Source organism: Equus caballus, chromosome 16, assembly GCF_041296265.1.
Source record: "Equus caballus isolate H_3958 breed thoroughbred chromosome 16, TB-T2T, whole genome shotgun sequence".
Classification (NCBI taxonomy): Eukaryota; Metazoa; Chordata; class Mammalia; order Perissodactyla; family Equidae; genus Equus; species Equus caballus.
The window spans coordinates 87,212,442-87,235,386 of NC_091699.1; the positions used below are offsets into that span (position 1 = coordinate 87,212,442).

The 22,945-nt window shown below is 43.7% G+C and overlaps 1 protein-coding gene across 1 annotated transcript in view; it reads left to right on the top strand.

The window, feature by feature from the left end:
* The window catches only part of LRRC78 (leucine rich repeat containing 78), a 61,016-nt gene that overhangs the window by 4,198 nt on the left and 33,873 nt on the right, over window positions 1–22,945 (top strand). Inside the window, exons 3-7 of the mRNA XM_070236964.1 lie at window positions 3,665–3,764; window positions 3,797–3,947; window positions 7,500–7,709; window positions 9,451–9,621; window positions 22,674–22,822. Of these exons, the coding sequence (XP_070093065.1) occupies window positions 3,665–3,764; window positions 3,797–3,947; window positions 7,500–7,709; window positions 9,451–9,621; window positions 22,674–22,822 (781 nt within the window). The remainder of the gene's footprint in view (window positions 1–3,664; window positions 3,765–3,796; window positions 3,948–7,499; window positions 7,710–9,450; window positions 9,622–22,673; window positions 22,823–22,945) is intronic.

A 22,945-nucleotide genomic window follows, 5' to 3' on the forward strand; every position in this document is an offset into this window, starting at 1 on the left:
GAGACCCCATCTCCTTCCATCCATCTTCTCAGCCATCCGGGCCATGTTTGACATCTGGTCCTTCTGTACGTGCAGGATGGCAGCTTCACTTTCAGCACAGTGACCGTATCCCAAGTGAGAGGAAATGGAAGAACAAAAGACAAAAAGCTCAGGCCACCTGGGTCTGCCTCCTTTTAAAGGGCTTTCTGGGAGCTTCATCCACCAACTTGAGGTGACGTCTCGTCGGCCAGTGCCGCATCACATGGTTACCCCACATGTAAGGAAGGCTGGGGAATGTCGTCTTCCTAGCCTGGCTTACTGGCCCACATGCCAAATTGAGTTCTGTTAGCAAGGGAGAAGTGGGGAATGGATATTGGTCACCACCAGCAGCTCGGCCATGTTCCCCTTAGGTCTCTGTAAATCTTCCATTATTGAGAAAGAAGTTCATAGGTGTGTTGGATATATATTGGTGGTGGAGCAAATTACTCCAAAACATGCTGGCTTAAATCACAAACCCTTATCATCTCAGACGGCCTCTGAGAGTCAGGCTTCTGGGAGCGGCTCCGCTGGGTGGCTCTGGCTCAGGGTTTCTCACCAGGCTGCAGAGACTTGACGGCTTCACTGGGCCTGAAGGCTCTGCTTCCAAGACGTCTCACACACATGGCTGTTGGCTGGAGGCCTCAGTTCCTCGCCACATGGGCGTTTCCTGGGCTGCTGGGGTGTCCTCATGACTTGGTGACTGGCTTCTCCTGGAGCTAGCGATCCCAAAGGGAGAGCAAGGACGATGTCGTGATGCCTTTTATGACCCTGTCACCCACTGTTGCTGCCACCATATTTTATTCGTTAGAATCAGGTCACCAGGTCCAGCCACACTCAAGGAAAGGGGCAGTAGGCTCCACCTCTGGAACAGAGAAGTGGATATCTCTGTGGAGGCATTTTCAAACCACCGCATCAGGGGTGCCCGCCCGTGAGCCCTTCCCCTTCTGACCTCTCACCTCCTTTGTCTCTCTTCCCTCTCTTCTCACTTGCCTCCTTTCTTTCCTTTCTTCCTTTCTTTGTCTTCTCCCTCGTGAGTTCTCCTGGGTTCCCTCCTATCTGGCATATGATTTCCTGTGTATCTAGTAGCAGAACAGCTCCCTCCCCCAGAAGCCAAATCCACCCAGAGCCCTGCTAAGAATTCTAAGAGTTCAAGTGGCCGGACTCAGCAGGGAGTGGAGGTGCGCAGGCGGGGTGGGCGGACCCTGACCTGAGTTCTGAGGGCCCCATCAGGGCTCAGAGAACCAGAAAGATGACAGCACAGCCACCTCCCCTCTGTGCTTAAATCACAAACCAAAACAACACCACATAGCAAACTACAGATAATGAAGTCTGACAAAGTTCTCATTTTTCCCAAAACTACTTTGAGCAGGTGTTTTTGAAATATGCAATATCAAATTCTTTCCCCACCTTTGTTGTTGTTTCGTCTCCCAGTTTTGCTGGAACCGAAAACACACGCCTAGCCTCTCCGGTAATTCAGCCCTGGTGAGACCCACCTAAAACGATAACAGCTGTGGACTGAGTTCCAGGCTGCCCCTGCAACAAATGCTCAATGGATGAGGAACCCACACAGTACTTACAAACCGGCACCCATGCCACCCGCTGCCCCGGCCATCCTCGTGCTCCTGGTAGCTGGTAGCTGCTGTGTGTGGCTCAGGTTGCTAGTTGTCTCCCAATAACCATCTTTCCCTTCTTCTGTAGGTAATAGAAGCTCCTGTTTTCAGCTGGTACATGTCTGGACACACGTCTGGGCACGTGTCTGCCTGGAATAAAGACTATATTTCCCAGCCTCCTTTGCAGCTAAGTAAGATCATTTCTGGCCAATGAAATGTAAGCAAAAGCATACATGCAATTTCTGGGAAACATCTTTAAAGGGAGAGAATGTGCCTTTCTTTGTCCAGTTCTCCTTCCCTCTATCTGAAACAGGAACAAAATGGCTGGAGCTCAGTAACCATTTTGGGCCATGAGGTAGAAGTCACACATTGAGGATAGCAGAGCAATAACGTAGGAGAAGCCTGGATTCCTCATGATCAAGGACCTTCTGCAGCAGCTCTGGACCGCTAGCCCATGAAGTCCATTTATATGAAAGAGAAATGAACTTCTTTATTGTTTCAACCAGTGGTAATGGGTTTTTGTCACTCTTAGCTAAAACTAATCCTAGTGTTACAGTTCCTTTAAGAACCTGCCCACTGCACATAAGAACTCCTCATCTCATTTCTGATGGTCCATCTAGTTTCTGACCCTCGCTCCATCTGTATCCTCTTGGACTCTGGCCTTCCTTCTCATTCTCTGCTCCCTAAGCGTCGGCTTTGAGTCCACCTCAGTGACCTGCAAGTGCAGCCTCTCACCCCACTCCAGACTGCTCCTCCCTCACTGCCTTTCTGTGGTGATGTCTTAGGAAGGCTGGTCTAGGGCCCAGAGGGTAAGGGAGAGGCTGCACAAAGCAGAAACAACCCAGGGCATGACGCCTGGGGCATGCTCACTGGAAAGTCCTATCTGTCCAAAAGCAAGACACCCTCCTGGCTCTCCTTGGCCTTCCCCATCTCTTTGCTTCACGTTGTGCCAAAAATTCCTTAAATTAGAGCCATTTGGGTTTAAAATATATACTTAGAAAACTACAGCCAGCCCTGGAGGAATTAAGGGACTATTTTCCATTTGCAGTTTACTGTGAATTAGTTTAATCCAAATTCTTTTTTACTCATTCTTTCATTAAACATCCATTAAGAGCCTATTCTATATTCTAAGATATATGGAGATAATTTATTATCTGACAGTTCTGGAGGCCAGAAGTCCCACACGGATCTCACTGAACTAAAATCAGAGCGTCGGCAGGGCTGGGTTCCTTCTTGAGGTCTGTGGAGAATGCATTTCCACACCTCTCCCAGCTTCCAGAGGCTGCCTCCTTCCTCCATCTTTAAAGTCAGCCACAGCGGGTGGAGCCCTTCTCATTGCATCTCTGGGACTTTTCTCCTCATCTCTCGTCTCTTTCTCTCACCCAGCGGGGAAAGTTTCCGCTTTCGTGTTCTCCACTCAAGCAATTAGCCCGGCGCCGCGGGAATAATCCAAGATGAGAGTCCCATCTCAAGGTCTGTAACTTCAGTCACATCTGCATAGTCACTTCGGCCATCTACAGTAACATATTCACAGGTTCTCAGGATTAGGGCACGGATATCTTTGGGGCTTTTATTCTGCCCCTAAATCCTTAAATTTACAAGCCCCCAAGCCAGTGCCCACAGCAAGATTTCTTAAAAGCCTCTTTTTCCTCTCCCCTCCACTTCTTCCGAAAGCTGCACCTGCTTTGGCATCTCTTTCCTCAATATTCTCCACAAAAACTCTCACAGGCCCAGCCTCTAAGCTGCCTCCCTTATCCTGGCGCCGCCTTCCTCCTGGGAAGAAAAAAACCCGCACAACGAAACCTCTCCAGTGGGCAGGAGAGCCCCCTCCTCCGGCTTCTGCCTGTTGTTGACGGACGCAACCATCCTTCGCAACTTGGTTTCTATGGGAAACCGGGTTAGGGCTGGGGTGCGGTCCACAGCGGACCTCGCGGCGGCGGTACCAGGCTGGGACATCCACCCTTTGGACACCTCTGTCCCTCCGATGCCCCAGTGATGACCTAGGACATGGGTCCCCAACTTCTGTCCCCTCTTAGACCCCGTCCTTCGCAGGGCCACTGGCTGCGACCACCTTGACCTGCGGCAGGACACCAGGAGATCTCAGGCCCAGCCCGCGCCCCGACCAGCCCTTGAACAGTATGTCCTGCCGCCCCTCCTCCCCCCTCCAGCGCCCGCTCTTCTTCCTCCGCGCCCGGCCCCTCGCGGGTCACCGGTCCCCTGCAGCCTCCGCCCCTGGCTGTGACCGCCCCGGCTGCCGTCTCCAGGGCGCGGACCGACGCGGGAAGCGGGTCGGCGAGGGACGGGGACACAGTGCGCCGAGTGAGTGCGGGCGCAGGCGGGGGTGGGAGCGTGCCCGAGGCGGGTCAAGGTTGCTCCGGCGCCCCTGGTTGAACGCTCGAGCCACGGCTGGGCCCGGGCTCCCCCGAGAGGGTGCGGGCTCGCGCCTCCCCATCCCCCGCCCCTGGCCCCGAGCTCCCCATCCCGCCCTCCCGGGGCCCGGCGCACCGCAGGGGCCCTTCCCGGCCTCGAGGGGTGGTGAGGATTTTCTCCGGAATCTACTGAAATTGTTGCGTGCCTCGGGAGCCTTGGAAAGGGAGCGGAAAGCAGCCCCTCCTGCCGGCCCTCTCCTTGTCCCTGAGACTCCGAGGGACAGCCAGCAGCCGTCTGAGCTGGCGAGCAGGGCACTCAGAGCCGGGACAGACGGCAGGGCCCGCCTGCCCGCCCCCACCCTCACCCCTGCAGCCCCCACCCCGCCAATGCCGAGGAGGGGACAGTCACCTCAGGTGGGATAAGCACACCTAGCGTAGGGTGGGGCACACACTCCTTAGACCTCCAGGAGACATCCATTCATGACTCAGCGGATCAATGCTACCCCTAAGAACCTAGGTGGTTGCTGCCTCGGGCCACACACCTACCGGATATGGAAATGACATAAAGAAATGCTCATGATAAAATATTAAGTGAAAAACTCAAGATTGCAGAGGGTCTTAACAGAGTGTTTGTAGAATGTATCAGTGTGTACTTTGTGCCTCTGTAAATACCCGGAACGGACTGGTGAAAAATACTTCCTATTGTGCACAGTGATATTGTATAGCACCCGTCCTAGCTCTGCTGCCACAACAAAATGCAGCAGACTGGTAGCTTAAACAGCGGGAATCTGTTTCTGACAGTTCCAGAGGCTGGGAAATCCAGGATGGAGGCACCAGCAAGGGAGGTTTCATTTTAAGGCGTTTTCTCCTGGCTTGTAGATGGCAGCCATCTGACCAGCTCTGAGGCCGCACCCTCATGATCTCAACTTAGCCCTCATCACCTCCCAAAGGCCCCACCTCCAAATATCATCACACCCAGAGTTAGGGCTTCAACATATAAATTTTGGGTGGACGCAAGCATTTAGTCCATAACAGTACCTTACAGAGTACAGGTGGCACAGGTGGTACCTTACACTGCTTAAGAATTTGGCTCCGGAGCCAGATGGCCTGAATTGGAATCCCAACTGCACTACTTGCCTGTGTCTGTCCTTAGGCAAGTCACTTAACCCGGCTCAGATTCCCCATCAAAGCATTTACTATGTGCCAGGCTCTGTTCTTAGCATTGGTCGTGTAGTAACTCATTATTCCTCAGAACAATTCTTTCTCACCATCACTCCCATGTTACTGATGAAGAACACTGCATATGTGGTCTCATTTAATCCTCACAAATACCAAAGAGGTGATATTCCCACTGTTTTTACAGATGAAGAAAATGAGTTTCAGAGAAGTGATTTCCCACAATCAGCCTACTAATAATTGACAGGCACAGGATTCAAACCAGTCCCTCTTGACCCAAAGCCTGAGCCGCCGGCTCCCACAATGCCATGCCAGTCTTTGCCAATTGCCAGATGGTAGGACTCACCTGGGATGGTTTCCAAAAACAGTCTTGGGAGTCAGCAGCCCAGTTCTGTTCTCAGCTGGATCAAGTCCCTTCCTTCCCTTCCTGAGCCCCTCTTTTATCACGTGTGAAACAAGACGTTAGCCCAGGCCCGAGATGGCAAATAGGTTTCTGGTAGCTGCCAAGTCTGGTTGCTCTGCAGCAGCCTGGAGCGGACCCGGGAGCAGAATTCTGAGGCTGCAGCTGGCCAATGGCCATGGGTGAGGGAAGTGGTAGGGTAGACAACTTCCCAGGAGAGTTTGCCCAGGACTTTCCTGGTTTTAGCACTCACAGCCAGGACAGTTGGTCATCCTCGTGATGGCTCCCTGGGATTAGACAATCTGTAAAGTCCCAACCAGAGCTAAAATATTGTGAGTTTCCCTTACCCCAGTACCTGAGTGTCTCTACATTCTGCTGGGATCATTCTGACTTTCCAGAATGTTTTTCGCTCATGATGGGGTAATTTTTTATGCAGCAATAGGATTCCAATACAAGTGTGATCTAATCTGAAACTGTGAACTACCTCCAGTAGTTCAAATAGCATCTAACAGACGTTGCTAGTTTTCTCTTGAATACTTAAAATACCCCACAGTGCCCTGTAGGTTTGCAGTCCCTCTAAGCACCTCGGGACACGGTTTGGGAACTGTGGCTCTAAGACACAAGGCATTACTAGAGATGCACGGTATTAAGTAATGACAAAAGGGTAGATCCTCCAAGAAGATTTATCAGTTCTAAATTTGTAGGCACCTAATAAGATAGCTTCAAAATATATTTTTAAAAATTTACAGAATTAATAGCAGAAATAGACAAATTTACATTTATATACCTCTCAACAACTGACAGAATAAGTGTATATGAAATTCAGTCAAGATAAGTGTAATGGGGAACCATTGGAGAGGTTTAAGCAGAAGAGTCACATGATCTAATTTACAGTTCAAACATCGCTCTGGTGACTGGGTGGAGAACAGCCCTAAGAGGCCTGGGCTGCTGCAGTCATGCAAGTGGAGAAGTGATGGCAGCGTAGCAAAGAAGCGGCATTCCTTTGGATATCTGCCCTTCTCGACAGCCCCTGCCTCCTAGTTTCTTTGGGATGCTCCACCAGGCCTGGATTTAACAAGGAGAGCCCCTTTTACTGTAAGATAATAAACACACTTTTGGACAGTCTCTAGCTGGAAACTTTCCCATTTGGGAAAACTCCAATAATTCCCATAAACCTTTGTCTCTGTGAACTCGGTTCAGTGACCCAACTGCTACGTAAGTTATCACATGGAGGAGCCCTCTGGGACTGGATAATTTAAAGAGCAAAATCAGTACTGATCGGGTGGCTTCCTGTGGCCAGCAGAGTAACAATAACATCAATAATAATAAGTTTATTGAGCGCTTCCACGATGGGCCAGGCCTCGTGCTAAGTGCTTTCTATATTTACGTCACTTGACCCTTATGATGGCCATAATCCATTTTACAGATGGGGCAACAGAGGCTTGAAGAAGCTTCATAACTTATCTGAGGCCACCCAGGGAGTCAAGCGGTGGAGACAAGTCTAAAGTCCAAGTCTGCTCACCTCCAAAACCCATGTTCTCAGCCACTGTGATACACTGGCTGGCAAGAACTGTGTCTATGAAGAGAATTATGCCATTTTTAAATCAATGTGGCCTTGGTCATATTTAGTACCCACTATCAATGTTAACTGCATTCCTTTAGAATTGAGTTCCATGGGTACTGCCCCCGTTTTAAAGAATCTAAAAGAAAAACATGGACTCATGAAGATAGCAATTGGAAATTGAACAATTCCACTCGACTGTCTCGCTCTTGATTCCTTACTCCTGTTTTAAGATAAATGAAGCACTTTAAGATTTTCAGAGAACAATGTGCCGCAATGTTTGCCAGTTTTTAGTGAGGGAGGTGTGATCTGCTCCTTAAAAGGACATCTGTGTGACGGGTCTCAGGGCAAGTTACTGTTTTCAGAATCCATGTGGAATCCAACACTGGGAGACAATGCTGCGAGCGAAGGAAGGAAGACAAAAAGCTAAAGGAGCAGCCCTGCCCGTCGTTCCGATTCTCCAGAAGTTCCTGAGAACGTACGAGAAGCACTGTGCACAGACTCGGACGTCCGTGTGCCCGGCCGTCAAGAGGGACCTGAAAGCCGGCATTGACAATGGACAGATTCTCAGGAAGGTGAGCGTATGGTCTCCTCTGTTTATACCTCTGTGAAATGGAGTAGGGTTTACTCCCGATGATCATGGGTCCTCCATCCTCCCAAGCCCAGAGGTGGTGGTGTCACCCCCTCTGCATCCCTGCCTGACCAAAGCCCAAAGCCTGGCCCGCTGGCACTTCCCCACCTCCCCGCCCCCACAGGCCTTCCCACGGGCCTCCCTTTCCTCATACCACTTCACATCCAGAACGGCCAACCGGCCCCTTCTCCCACGCTGCATCTGGAAAGTCCAGCTCAAAAGCACCACTTTTTCCTCGTTGCGAGACCTCCCTCCGCAGCACTGCAGCCACGGCCCTGACCCCTCCGTGTGACTGTCTCCTTCCCCTGACTGCTGACTTGCCCGTGTCATCAGGTCAGACCTGAGCTCACCCCCACCTCCCGTCTCGCTTAGAGTGAGGTCAGCATTCACATAATTCTGACTCCAAAAGCCCTGGATTTCAGAAAGAATTCTGATGTCATATCTCTTCTGAGACTAAATCTCGGGATTGGGTATGAGGGGAAAAGAAAGGAGGCCAGCACTGAAACTAAATGGTCAGCTCCTGGGAAGGGGCGGCTGGACGCCAGAAGGGGGAGCCTGGCCCGCAAAGACAGACTGCCAACTTCACGACTTTTCTATCACCAGCCCAGAAAGACAGTCTGTGTTTTAATAATCAAATACCTACTGATTGCCTGAAATGCCGAGTGCTAAACAAGACACGATAATTAAATAGAGACGGGTGCTTAAGGAAAAGATCATCACTATTCTAAGGTGACTTTGACCCAAATCCATCCCACCCATGTTTTTCCTGAATGCTGTTTTTGGGAATGGGAGGGAGATTGATTACATTGCATGCCACACAGAAAGAACCTCCTGAAGTTCCTCTCTAACCATCTCTCTCTTCCATCTGAACTTCCACTGCCCAGGGCAGCTGCCACCCTCTCCTCTCCGTCTCTTCAGCTCTCACCCCGCTTCCTCCGTTCTCCTCTCCCCCATCTGCCGTCTTCCTAATCCCTTCTTTTGCAGTTCCTTCCCTAGGCTCCCCACACATCTCCCTGCTCATCCCAGTGGAGGAGCTTCCCAGAGCCATCCTTTTTGTGGTAAAATAATTACTAATTTATTTGTTTCTACTATAGTTCTTCTAATTAGCTTCCATTATTTAATTATAAAGGTAAATCATAAATCTTATTCAAATTTATAGTCCCTTCAGCAATGTTTTCAAACTTTTTTTTGTTACAATCACCTTTGGAAATACAATTGACGTAATGACCCAGTATATAAGTACTGGTGTGACTTGGTATGACCATAAGGACTGTTTATGTTGGATGAGTTGCTTTGATGGTGTCTCCATTTTGGTTTTGAATCTCACTAAATTAAAAGTCTCGTGAGACAATTATTCCTTACTGCATAGGATACACTCAGATAATTTCTCTCCTTTTCTATTTCATTAAAGAAAGAAAGAAAGAAAAGCTACTTGCAACCCGCTAAACTGATTTCCTGACCCAACAATAGATAGTGACCTGCTGGGAAAATCTCTGCCCTGTAGGACTTTCCCTGGAGCTCTGCACATGGCAGGAACTGCATGAATTTGTCTTGAGTTACCGCCTCAATGTGTACCTGATCCAAAGTCAATAACTATTAAATGTTCTTCAAATGTTGTTCAATTACAATATTCTTTCTCCACATATTCAGGTGCATGGACATCTCCTTATGATGTCCACCTGTAGTTTTTTCTTACATTCCAGTTTATACTTGTAAGACCTGATGACTCCCCGCCAAGCATCCCACCGATTTCCTTGGAACCTTTGCTTATGACAATTCGAGAAGAGTGTTACACGCTGGGGAAAGAGATCTGCATCTGGGGCCTTCAACTGAGCAACCCAGAGATTGCCAGACTCGTGAGTCAAGGATTTTAAAATTATTTCTTCAGGGGCTGGTCCCATAGTGTAGTGGTTAAGTTCCACATGCTCTGCTTCGGTGGCCCAGATTCATGGGTTCGGATCCCTGGCACGGACCTACAGCACTCATCAGCCATGCTGTTGTAGTGACCTACATACAAAATAGAGGAAGATTGGCACAGATACTAGTTCAGGGATAATCTTCCTCAAGCGAAAAAAGAGGAGGATTGGCAACAGATGTTAGCTCAGGGCAAATCTTCCTCAGGAAAAAAAATTTTCTTCGATTAACCTTAAAATTGAATATAAGCATATTACATCATGCATTCAACTTTAGTCGTTTGGTTGTTGACTGACATGCTGCAAAGTTTTCTTTTTAAAAAAAAACATTTTTTTTAAATAAAACATTTCAAACATATAAACATGCAAAATATAATTGAACTGACATCCATGTACCCACCTGTCTGGCTGCACGCCCAGTTGTGTAGGCAGTGTGGGATAAGTTGCAGAGAGAGTGAAGAAAAGACCTGGAGACAGTGTACGAGACATAAGGCTATTGGGACTTACATGAGGGTGTGTCTAGGGGCGGCCGGCTGGACAGAGCTGTGTACCACTACCACGGGCAGGAGGGGGTTGCTTCTTACGAGGGGACGCAAAGGCTATGTGCTTGCTGAGAGGGGCTGTCCCTGGCATGGCCAGCATTCCCAGGAGCAGTAGCTCATGCGGAGGGGCTCTGTGTTCCTTCGTGATGTTCCATGAGTGAGATAAGTTAAGATCTGGGCTGGCCAGGCCCTGGATCCTTACCAATCCCGGCAGCCTGGCGTCCTGCCCAGAAGGGGGCCAGAAGGACACATGACTCTTAAAGGGCTCACAGTGTATTGCTGAGCATGCGAGACCCCACACCTCCATCATGTAATACACTTTTCTCAAGGAATAAAAAGTGCAGATATTTACAAATACAGTAGCTAAAGTTCATCTCACTTTTGTCTACCATCTACTTCCCAGAGGTGCCATTAGCCTAAAGTTATTGTGTATCAACCCCATGCATGTTTTTATACTTTTAGGACACGTGCGTGTATGTTTTTACTTACATAAATGGAATTATACTGTGTATATGATTTTGTGACTTACTTTTTTACTCACATTGTGTTGTTGAGATTTCTCCATGTTCACTAATTTTGGCTGTTGTCATATCACGGATAACCTTCATTCTTGAATGATAACTTTGCTGGATATACACTTAGAGACTAACCATAATTATTTTTTTCAGTTGAACTTCCATTATTGCGAGTGAGAAGTCATATATGGGACTTTACTTCTGGAAAGGGCAAATAGATCATTCAGACCAACCCTTTCACTGAGGACAACAAGATAAGCTGAAATACACAGTATGAGAGATAAAGAAGCTTGACCCTACCTCATATCATACCCAGAATCAATTCCAAGCGGACTGTAAATTCCAAAGGCAATACACTAAAGTTTCTGGAAGATAATATAGGAAAATATCCTCATGACTTTGGGTGGAGAAAAACTTCTCAAACAGGACACGCACACAAAAAACCCCCATAAAATATTGATAAATCGGACTCCATTAAAACTAACAACTTGTGTTCAACAAGAATCACCATTAAGAGGGGCCGGCCCCGTGGCTGAGTGGTTAAGTTTGCACGTTCCACTGCAGGCGGCCCAGTGTTTCCTTGGTTCGAATCCTGGGTGCGGACATGGCACCACTCATTAAGCCACGCTGAGGTGGTGTCCCATGTGCCACAACTGGAAGGACCCACAACTAAGAATATACAACTATGTACCGGGGGGGGGGGGGAGTTTGGGGAGAAAAAGGAAAAAAATTAAATCTTTAAGAAAAAAAAGAATCACCATTAAGAGAGTGAAAAGGCAAGCCACAGATCTGGAAAAGATATTTGCTACATATATAATCAAAAAGAGTTCATACGTAGGATATATAAAGAACTCTCATACATCAACTTAAGAATAATCCAATAGAAACATAGTCAAGAAACTTGAATAGGGATTTCACAAAAAAGATATCAAAGAGCCAATAAACATATAAAAATGTGCTTAACCTCATGAGGAGTGAGGAGAATGGAAATTAAAAACATGAAGAGACACTACTGCATAGCCACTGGGATAGTGAAAATAAAATCGTGTTAATGAGGATTTGGAACGACTGGAGTTTTCATGCGCTTTGGTAGGAGTGGAAACTGGTGCAATCACTATGGAAAATTTTATTGCAGTATCTACTGTTACCAAAGTCTGTGATCCAGCGATTCTACTCTGCAGCTATGTGCCTGACATAAAGGTGTGCGCATAGGCACCAGGTGACACACACACAAATGTTTGTGGAAGCATTAATCATGATAGCCCAAAACTGGAAGCAACCAAATTCCATCAACAGTAGAATGGATAAAGAAATTGTGATATGTTCATGTTGTAGAATAGCAATGGAATGTTGTAAATAGCAATGAAAATGAACTAACTACAGCTATGCAAAAATAAAATAGGATGACTCTCACCAATGTAATGTACAAATGAAGAGAGACACAAAGGAATACATCCTGTATGTATGCATTTAAATACAGTTCAAAAAACAGGTAAAACTATCCTGTTTGTTTATCATAAAACTTGTTGTAGGGAGGTGAGAGGGAGTAGAGATGGGGAGAGGGCATTAGTGGCCATTTTTCTAGTCTCCTGCCTTTTAGAAATCCCTTATTTTACTTCTTTGAATGTGTTAAACTTTTTTATAATCTATGTCTAACGGATTCAGTAATCAATTATTTTGGGGTCAGGTATGGCCGACTCTTGCTTCTACTGGCTCTTACACATGGTGACATTCCTCTGTGTGTTTTTGTGATTTCTTTTTTTACTGTAAACTCATATTGCCTGGAAAGATAGTTGTGGCAATTCACTGAGCTCTAGTTTGAAGGTAGCTGCCTCCAGAGAGAATTTGCTTCTGCCACATGCTCAGGTAGCTGCCATCTCAGGGCTACATTAAATTAAATTCTGGCTCTGAGGTTTCTTTGAACCATCCAGGTGGTATTAATTCAAGGTAGAAACCTGTGTTGTGAGATCTCAGGGGATAGATTGTCTTCTGTGTACTCAGTATCAGTTTGAGGTAGGCACTTTCCCCCGGGATCCTTTGGGGGAGGGGAGAATTGGGTTTATTCCTAGTTTATCCATACTCTAAGGGCATAACACTATGGGCCACGTTATGTTTTAGACCACCCTTTATGCAGCATTTTCTACTGGACTCCACCTGTAGTGGTCTTGGGCTTTATCTGCTGTCCTCTGGACTGCATGATCCCTGAAAACCAGAGCCAATTGCTTGAGCGATGCTTTCAAGGGAAGAGCTAGTTTCAGTGGCCTGCGTACCCCTCCAGGTCCCCACGTTCTCTCATTAGTTGGCCTTTGGTCTTTACTCACTAACCTGCCAGTCAGTCAACACATTTTAAAACGATATTTTTTAAACTCTTAAAAGAAAACATAGAGGAAAAGCTTCAGGACGTTGGATTTGGCAATCATTTCTTGGATATGACAGCAAACGTGCAGGCAACAAAAGTAAAATAGATAAATTGGGCTACATCAAAATGTAAAAGTTCCACGCATCAAAGGACACACTCAACAGAACGAAAAGGCAACCCATGGAATGGGAGAAAGTAGTTGCACATCATCTACCTGTTGAGGAGTTAACACCCAGAATATATAAAGAACTTCTACAACTCAACAAGAAAAAAAATCAGGCAACCCGATTTTAAAACAGGAAAAGGACTTGAATAGATATTCTCCAAAGAAGACACACAGATGACCAATAAGTACATGAAAAGCACATCATAATCACTGGAGCAATGGAGATGAGATCCCACTTCACATGATTGCGGTGGCTGCTCTCAGAAAACCAGAAAATAACATGTGTTGACAATGTGGAGAAATTGAAACCTTTGTGCACTATTGGTGAACATGTAGAATAGCGCGGCCACTATAAAAACAGTATGGTGGTTCCTCAAAATTTTTAAAATAGAATCACCATATGATCCAGCAATTCCACTTTGGGGTATATTCCCCAAAGAATTGAAAGCAAGGTCTGGAAGAAGGATTTGTACACCCGTGTCCACAGCAGCATGTTTACAGTAGCCAAAAGGTGGAAGCAACCCAGATGTCCATTGACAGACGAGTGGATGAAGAGAATACAGTATACACATACAGCGGGCTATTATTCAGCCTCTAAAAGGAAGGAGATTCTGACACGTGCTACAACACGATCAACCTTGACCACATTATGCAAAGTGAGATAAGTCCATCACAAAAGAACAAATACTGCGTGACTCCTTTACATGAGGCATGTAGAGTAATCAAAATCATGAAGACATAAATGAGAATGTAGGTGCCAGGAACCGGGGGGAGGGGAGAATGAGAGTTATTGTTTAATGAGGACAGAGTTTCAGCTTTGCAAGCTGAAAAGAGTCTGGAGATGGAAAGTGGTGAGGGTTGTACAACAATGTGAAGGTACTTAATGTCACTGAACTGTCACTTAAAAATGGTTAAAATGGTCAATTTTATGTTATGTGTATTTTACCACAATTAAAAAATAAATTTAAAAAAAGATATTTTAAGTATATAACCAGAATTTTTAGTTGTTTTTATTCAGAGAGTCAGTCAAGGTGCCCAGTCCATTCAAGCTGGAAATGGAAAGCAGTCTATGCATGTTAAGAGTGATCCTGAACAGTTCCTTAAAATGCAGCCCTCTTGGTTGTCGGGAGGCTGCTGAGGACTTCATGGTAGATGTCTGTGGTCTTGCCCCTGGAAGCGACACTGCAAACCACAGGTTGAAGTCTTTGGGACCTGGCCAAGAGCCTGTTTTGCACAGCCCACTGTTCACATAGACACTGACGTGCCACATTGCCTCCTCTGTCAGAAGGACAGCTTGAGAAATCCAATCCAGCATTCAAACTAGGCGTTCTCTCATTAAAGAGGCCACAGGCACCAGCTCTGTAGTTAAGGTTGCAAGTGCTTTTTAATTTTCAGCCAAGGTATAATTTGGAATCCTATCCCTGACCAACATGTCATTACCTCGAAAAACACTAAATCCTGCAAATGCCACCAAAGCCTCTTTTAGGCTTAAATTCTGAACGGAAGGAATCCTCAGGTCATGGTGAGTCTAATTGCTAAAAGGTGGCCTTCATGATTTGTAGCTTTACATACTCTCTCCTGTCAATTAGGAAGGGATTTAACCATGACTGGGATCCCTTGTTACCACAAGAAATGACCTTGCCACAGACCCCTCCATTCAGAGAACTTGAGATGGCGCCAGATGCTCATGTGTTGCCACCAGTCCAGCTGCTTCAACATGAGAAGCACCTTGTTGCTGCATTTGCACAGTCCAGTTCTGAGCAGACCTCTAAATCCTAATAATGACTATCACTAGGAATATAAATTATTTATGAGGTCATTTGACTATTACAATTTTTATCTAATTATGGGAAAATTGGTATAGCAACACTTCTCCACTGAAAAGAACACAACCACAGGAGGATAAATTTGTTGGTTAGAATGTCAACATCTGGGGGATTGCTGGGAAGATGGTGGTATAGGAGGGCTCTGAACTCACCTCCTCCCATGGACACAACAAATTTACAACTACCCTTGGAACAATTACCCCTGAGAACTGGAAACTGAACCCCAACAACAAGGGACAGTGCTGACTGAGGTGGAAGAGGCAAAAATACCTTTCTGGAGCGGGAAAAAGCCACGTTCTAGCTCCAGAACTTCACAGCTGGGAGAAATCTTAAGCCATATAGGGGATCAGCCCCACATTCCAATGCCTGAAACAATTGTGTGTGGCCACACCTGGGGCCAGCCCTACCCAGCTGCACTCCTGAGAGAGCTGATAACAGACTTCCAGGCCAGAGCCCTACAGCAATTGTAAGCCCCTGAGCCTAGCAACCAGCCACAGTGGCACCTACTCACTTAACAGAAAAATGGCAGCAAGAATGTGCTATTGGACCTTGTAGAAACCTGTGCTGGGGCTCCCCATGCCTGATAAAGTGGCTGAAAGGACCATAGCAGCCACTCACAGCTGAGCCTTACCACCGGCCAGCCAGGGAGACAGCCTAGCCTCCTCGTGCACCTGCAGTAAGAGCAACCCTGCCACAACAGAAGGACACATGTATCCCACACAGGAAACACTCCTGCAACATTTGGAACTGATGATGAGAGGGAAGCCCATTGCTGGGCTTCATGAGGCATCTCTTACACAAGTCCACTTCTCCAAGATTGCGAGACATAGCTGATCTACCTAAAACATAGAGATAAGCTCAGAGAAATAGGCAAAATGAGGAGACAAAGGAATATGTTTCAGATAAAGGAACAAGACAAATCCTCAGAAAAAGAACTAAACAAAACAGAGATAAACAATCTACCTGATAAAGAATACAAACTAATAATCATAAGGATGCTCACTGATCTTGGGAGAAGAATTGATAAATACAGTGAGAACTTCAACAAAGAATTGGAAAATATAAAAAGAACCAATTAGAACTGAAGAATACAATAATGGAAATGGAAAATTAACCAGAGAGAATCAATAGCAGAGTAGATGATACAGAAGAAGAGATCAGTCAGCTGGACAAAATATTAGAGGAGATCATCCAAGCTGAACAGATAAAAGAAAAAAAAAGAATTAAAAAGAACAAGGACTGTCTAAGAGACCTCTAGGATGACACCAAGCACACTAACATCCGTATTATAGGTGTCCCAGAAGAAGAAGAGAGAGACAAAGGGGCAGAGAATCTATTTGAAGAAATAATAGCTGAAAACTTTCCTAAGCTAAGGAAGGAAACAGATATCCAGGTACAGGAAGCACAGAGAGCACCAAAGAAGATAAACTCAAAGATGCCCACACCAAGATACATTATAATCAAAATGTCAAGAACTAAAGACAAAGAATCCTAAAAGCTGCAAGAGAAAGGCAACAAGTTACATACAGAGGAAACCCCATAAGGCTATCAGCTGACTTCTCAGCAGAAACCTTACAGGCTAGAAGGGAGTAGAATGACATATTTGAAGTGCTGAAAGGAAAACACCTACAGCCAAGAATACTCTACCTGGCAAGATTATCATTCAGAATGAAAGGAGAGATAAAGAGTTTTCCAGACAAGCACAAACTAAAGGAGTTTATCACCAATAAACCAGCCTTACAAGAAATGGTAAAGGGGCTTGTTTAAGTGGAAAAGAAAAGACCACAAATAGGAATAAGAAAATTATCCAAAAAGTAATAATAAAATCACTGGTAAAGGCAAATATACAGTAAAGGTAGCAGACCAACCACCTATAAAGCTAATATGAAGGTCAAAAGACAAAAGTACTAAAATTATCTATTTCTAACATAAGAGGTTAATGAATACACACACAAAAAAAAGAGATGTCAAAAACATAAACATAAAATATGGGGCTGGACTTGTGGCGTAATGGTTAAGTTTGCGCACTCCACTTCAGCAGCACAGAGTTCACTGGTTCAGATCCTGGGCACGGACCTACACACCACTCATCAAGCCAAGCCCACATAGAAGAACTAAAAGGATTTACAACTAGGATATACCACTATATACTAGGGCTTTGGGGAGGGGAAAAAAAAAAGAGGAAGATTAGCAACAGATGTTAGCTCAGGGCCAATCTTCCTCACTAAAAAAAAATGAGCATACCTTTAAAAAAAATCAGGGGCTAGGCTGGTGGTGCAGCAGTTAAGTTTGCACATTCCACTTTGGCAGCCCAGGGTTTGCCAGTTCAGACCCCAGGCATGGACCTATGCACCACTTATGCAGCCATGCTGTGGCAGGAGTCCCACATATAAAGTGGAGGGAGATGAGCAGAGATGTTAGCTCAGGGCCAGTCTTCCTCAGCAAAAAGAGGAGGATTGGTCACAGATGTTAGCTCAGGGCTAATCTTCCTCAAAAGAAAAAAATCATCTCAAAGAGCTCTTGCTCCATTAGGAATAAAAATAAGTAAATAAGAAGCTCATAGTGTAAAAAAAAATAAAGAAAATAAAATATAGGAAGAGGGGAGTAAAAGAGTAGAGCTATTAGCAAGAGGTCAAACTTAAGAAACCATAAACTTAATATAGATTGCTGTTTATTTAGGTTATTATATATGAACCTCATGGAATCACAAACCAGAAACTTATAATAAATACACAAAAAAATTAAGAGAAAGGAACCCAAATATAATGCTAAAGAAAGCCATCAAGCCAGAAGGGAAGAGAGCAAGAGAAGAGGAAAGGAACAGAGAAGAACTACGAAAGCACCCAGAAAAAAGGCAACAAAATGGCAATAAGTACATACTTATCAATAGCTACTTTAAATGTCAATGGATTAAATGCTCCAATCAAAATACATAGGGTGGCTGACTGGATTAAAAAACAAGACCCATATACATATATATACTGCATCCAAGAGACACACTTCAGACACACTTCAGACACCTAAAGACACTCACAAACGGAAAGTGAAGAGATGGCAAAAGACACTCCATGCAAATTGCAATGAAAAGAAAGCTGGGGTAGCAATACTTACATTAGACAAAATAGACTTTAAAACAAAACTGTAACAAGAGACAAGGAAGGTCACTATATAATGATAAAGGGAACAATTCAACAAGAGGATATGACACTTGTAAATATCTATGCAGCCAACATAGGTACACCTAGATATGTAAAGCAATTGTTAGCAGACATAAAAGAAGAAATAGACAGTAACACAATAATAGTAGGAGACGTTAACGCTGCACTCACACCAATGGATAGATCATACAAACAGAAGATCAATAAGGAAACATTGGCTTTACATGACACATTAGACCAGATGGACTTAGAAGATATATACAGAACATTCCATCCGAAACCCACAGAATACACATTCTTTTCGAATGCACATAGAACATTCTCCAAAATAGATCACAAAATAGACCACAGAACAAGTCTCAATAAATTTAAGAAGATTGAAATAATACCAAGCATCTTTTCTGAACACAACAGTATGAAACTAGAAATAAACTATAGGAATAAAACTGGAAAAGCCACAAATATGAAGAGATTAAACAAAATGTTACTGTTAGGTCAATGAGGAAATCAAAGGAGAAATCAAAAAATACCTGGAGACAAATGAAAATGAAAATACAACATACCAAAATTTATGGGATACAGCAAAAACAATTCTAAGAGGAAAGTTTATAGCAACATAGGCCTACTTCAACAAAAAAGAAAAATCTCAAATGAACAATCTAACAGTGCACCTAAAGGAACTAGAAAAAAGGAAGAATAAAGGAAGCCCCAAATCAGTAGAAGGAAGGAAATAATAAAATCAGAGCAGAAATAAATAAAATAGAGACCAAAAAAATAATAGAAAAACAATCAGTGACACTAAGAGCTGGTTCTTTGAAAAGATAAATAAAATTGACAAACCTTTAGCTAGACTCACCAAGAAAAAAAGAGAGAAGTCAGAAACAAAAGAGGAGAAATTACAATGGACACCTCAGAAATACAAAAGATTATAAGAGAATACTATGAAAAGCTATACACCAACAAATTGGATAATCTAGAAGAAATGGATAAATTCTTAGAATCATACAACCTTCCAAAACTGAATCAATAAGAAATAGAGAATTTGAATAGACCAATCACGAGTAAGGAGATCAAAACAGTAATCAAAAACCTCCCCAAAAATAAAAGTCCAGGACCAGACGGCTTCCCTGGTGAATTCTACCAAACATTCAAAGAAGATGTAATACCTTTCCTTCTCAAACTCTTCCAAAAAATTGAAGAGGCGTGGAAGCATCCTAACTCATTCTATGAGGCCAACATTACCCTGATATCAAAACCAGAGAAAGACAACACAAAAAAAAAGAAAGTTATAGGCTGATATCACTGATGAACATCTATGCAAAAATCCTCAACAAAATACTAGCAAATCAAATACAACAATACGTCAAAAAAATCACGCACCATGATCAAGTGGGATTTATTCCAAGGATGCAGGGATGGTTCAACATCTGCAAATCAATCAACATGATTCACCACGTTAACAAAATGAAGAATAAAAATCACGTGATCATCTCAATAGATGCAGAGAAAGCATTTGACAAGATACAGCATCCATTATGATAAAAACTCTGAATAAAATGGGTATAGAAGGAAAGTACCTCAACAAAGTAAAGGCCATATATGACAAAACCACAGCTAATATCATACTCAATGGAGAAAAACTGAAAGCCATCCCTTTAAGAACAAGAACCAGACAAGGATGCCCACTTTCACCACTCTTACTTCACATAGTATTGGAAGTCCTAGCCAGAGCAATCAGGCAAGAAAAAGAAATAAAAGGAATCCAAATTGGAAAGTAAGAAGTGAAACTGTCACTATTTGCAGATGACATCATTTTACATATAGAAAACTCTAAAGAATCAACCAAAAAAACTCTTAGAAATAATAAATGAGTACAGTAAAGTTGCAGGATACAAAATCAACATACAAAAATCAGTTGTGTTTCTATACACTAACAATGAAGTAGCAGAAAGAGAGATTAAGAATACAATCCCGTTTATGACTATAACAAAAAGAATAAAATACCTGGGAATAAATTTAACCAAAGAGGTGAAAGACCTGTAGCCTGAAAACTATAAAACATTGATGAAAGAAATTGAAGAAGACACAAAGAAATGGAAAAACATTCCATGCTCTGGGATTGGAAGAATTAATATAGTTAAAATGTCCATACTTCCTAAAGCAATCTACAGATTCAATGCAATCCCTATCAAAGTTCAAACAACATTTTTCACAGAAATAGAAGAAAGAATCCTAAAATTTATATGGAACAACAGAAGATGCCAAATAGCCAAAGGATTCCTGAGAAAAAAAATACCAAAGCTGGAGCTATCACACTCCCTGATTTCAAAATGTACCACAAAGCCATAGTAGCCAAAACAGCATGGTTCTGGCACAAAAACAGACACACAGATCAATGAAGCAGAATCAAGAGCCCAGAAATGAAGCAACGTGTCTACGGACAGCTAATTTTTGACAAGGGAGCCAAGAACATACAATGGAGAAAGGAGAGTCTCTTCAATAAATGGTGTTGGGGAAACTGGACAGCCATGTGCAAAAGAATGAAAGTAGACCATTGTCTTCCACCATACACAAAAATTAACTCAAAATGGATTAAAGATTTGAATGTAAGACTGGAAACCATAAAATTTCTAGAAGAAAACAGGCAATATGCTCTTCAACATCAGTCTTAGCAGCATATTTTCAAATACCATGTCTGACCAGGTAAGGGAAGCAAAAGAAAAAATAAACAAATAGGACTACAGCAAACTAGAAATCTTCTGCATAGCAAAGGAAACCATTAACAAAACCAAAAGACAACCTAACAATTGAGAGAATATATTTGCAAACCATATGTCTGATAAGGGGTTAATATCCAAAATATATGAAGAACTCATACATCTCAACAACAACAACAAAAACAACCCAATTGAAAAATGGGCAAAAGATCTGAACAGACATCTTTCCAAAAAAGATATACAGGCTGCCAACAGGCAAACGAAAAGATACTCAACATCACTAATTATTAGAAAAATGCAAATCAAAACTACAATGAGGTATCACCTCACTCCTGTCATAATGGGTGTAGTTAACAAGACAAGAAATAACAAGTGTTGGAAAGGATGTGGAGAAAAGGGAACTCTCATACACTGCTGGTGGGAATGCAAACTGGTGCAGCCACTGTGGAAAACGTTATAGAGATTGCTCAAAAAATTAAGAATAGAACTACTGTGTGATCCAGCTATTCCACTACTGGGTATTTATCCAAAAACCATGAAAACATGAATGCATAAAGATAGATTCACCCCTGTGTTCATTGCAGCATTATTCACAATAGCCAAGACTTGGAAACAACCTAAGTGCCCATCAAGGGACAGATGGATAAAGAAGATGTGGTATGTATACACAATGGAATACTATTCAGCCATAAAAAAGACAAAATCTTGCCATTTGCAGCAACATGAATGGACCTTGAGGGTATTATACTAAGTGAAATAAGTCAAACAGAGAAAGTAAAATATCATATGATCTCACTTGTAAATAGAAGTTAAAAACAACAACAACAACAAACAGATAGACACAGAGATTAGATTAGCGGACACTAGAGGGGAAAGGGGGAGGCAGGAGAGCGAAAGGGGTAACTGGGCACATACATGTGATGATGAATGATAGTCTCTGGGTGGTGAACATGATGTAGTCAACACAGAAATCAAAATATAATGATGCACACATGAAATTTATATAATACTATAAACCAATGTTACCTCAATAAAGTAATTAATTAATTAAATTTTAAAAAAGAATAGTGACATCTGTATTAGTTGCTCAGGCTGCAGTGACAAAGTGCCACAGAATGAGTGGCTTAAACAGCAGAAATTTATTGTCTCGCAGTTCTGGAGGCTGGAGGTCTGAGATCAAGACGCCGGCAGCGTTGGTTTCTACTGAGTCCCCTCTCCTTGACTTGTAGATGGCCGTCTTCTCCCTGTGTCTTCACATCGTCTTCCTTCTGTACACATCTGTGTCCAAATGTCCTTTTCTTATAAGGACAGCAGTTACACTGGAGTGGAGCCCACCCTAATGACCTCATTTTAGCTTAATTTCTTCTTTAAAGGCCCTATCTCCAAATACAGTCCCATCCTGAGGTGCTGGGGTTCGGACTTGAACATGGGAATTTGGAGGGACACAATTCAGCCCATGATAACATCTAAAAAGATGTGCTCCAATGTCTTATCTCATCATAAAGCTTGGTGTTTCCCATATAATTCCTCAATGAGTCTTCATTCTAAGGGGAAATTATGTTATTTTCATCTGACTTTCTCCTTGGGTAATTAGAAAGTTATCTTAGAGCCAAAAATATTAAGGTAATTAACACAATTGACTTTTAAGCAATATTAAAACACAGAACATTCTTGTCTTCATTGTGTAGGAACTTTTTACCTTGCATTCTTAGGCTTTGCTTCTGGAGTTGAAGGGGCGCAGCACCTGCCCGTTTACCACCCTAGAGCTCGTTGATTGCAAGATGGATCCGTGGTCTCTCGGGAGACTTGGGGAGGCTCTGCAGTTCAGCAGTTTGCACTCTCTTGTCCTGGATTACTGCAAGTAAGGCTGGAATGTGAATCCTGCAGGGCTGTTAACTTCCGTCAGCTGGAGGAGGCAGAGACAGGGGAGGGCAATGTCCTGGTTCCTTGTGCCTCATCAAGTCACTGCTGAAAAGGGAATTCT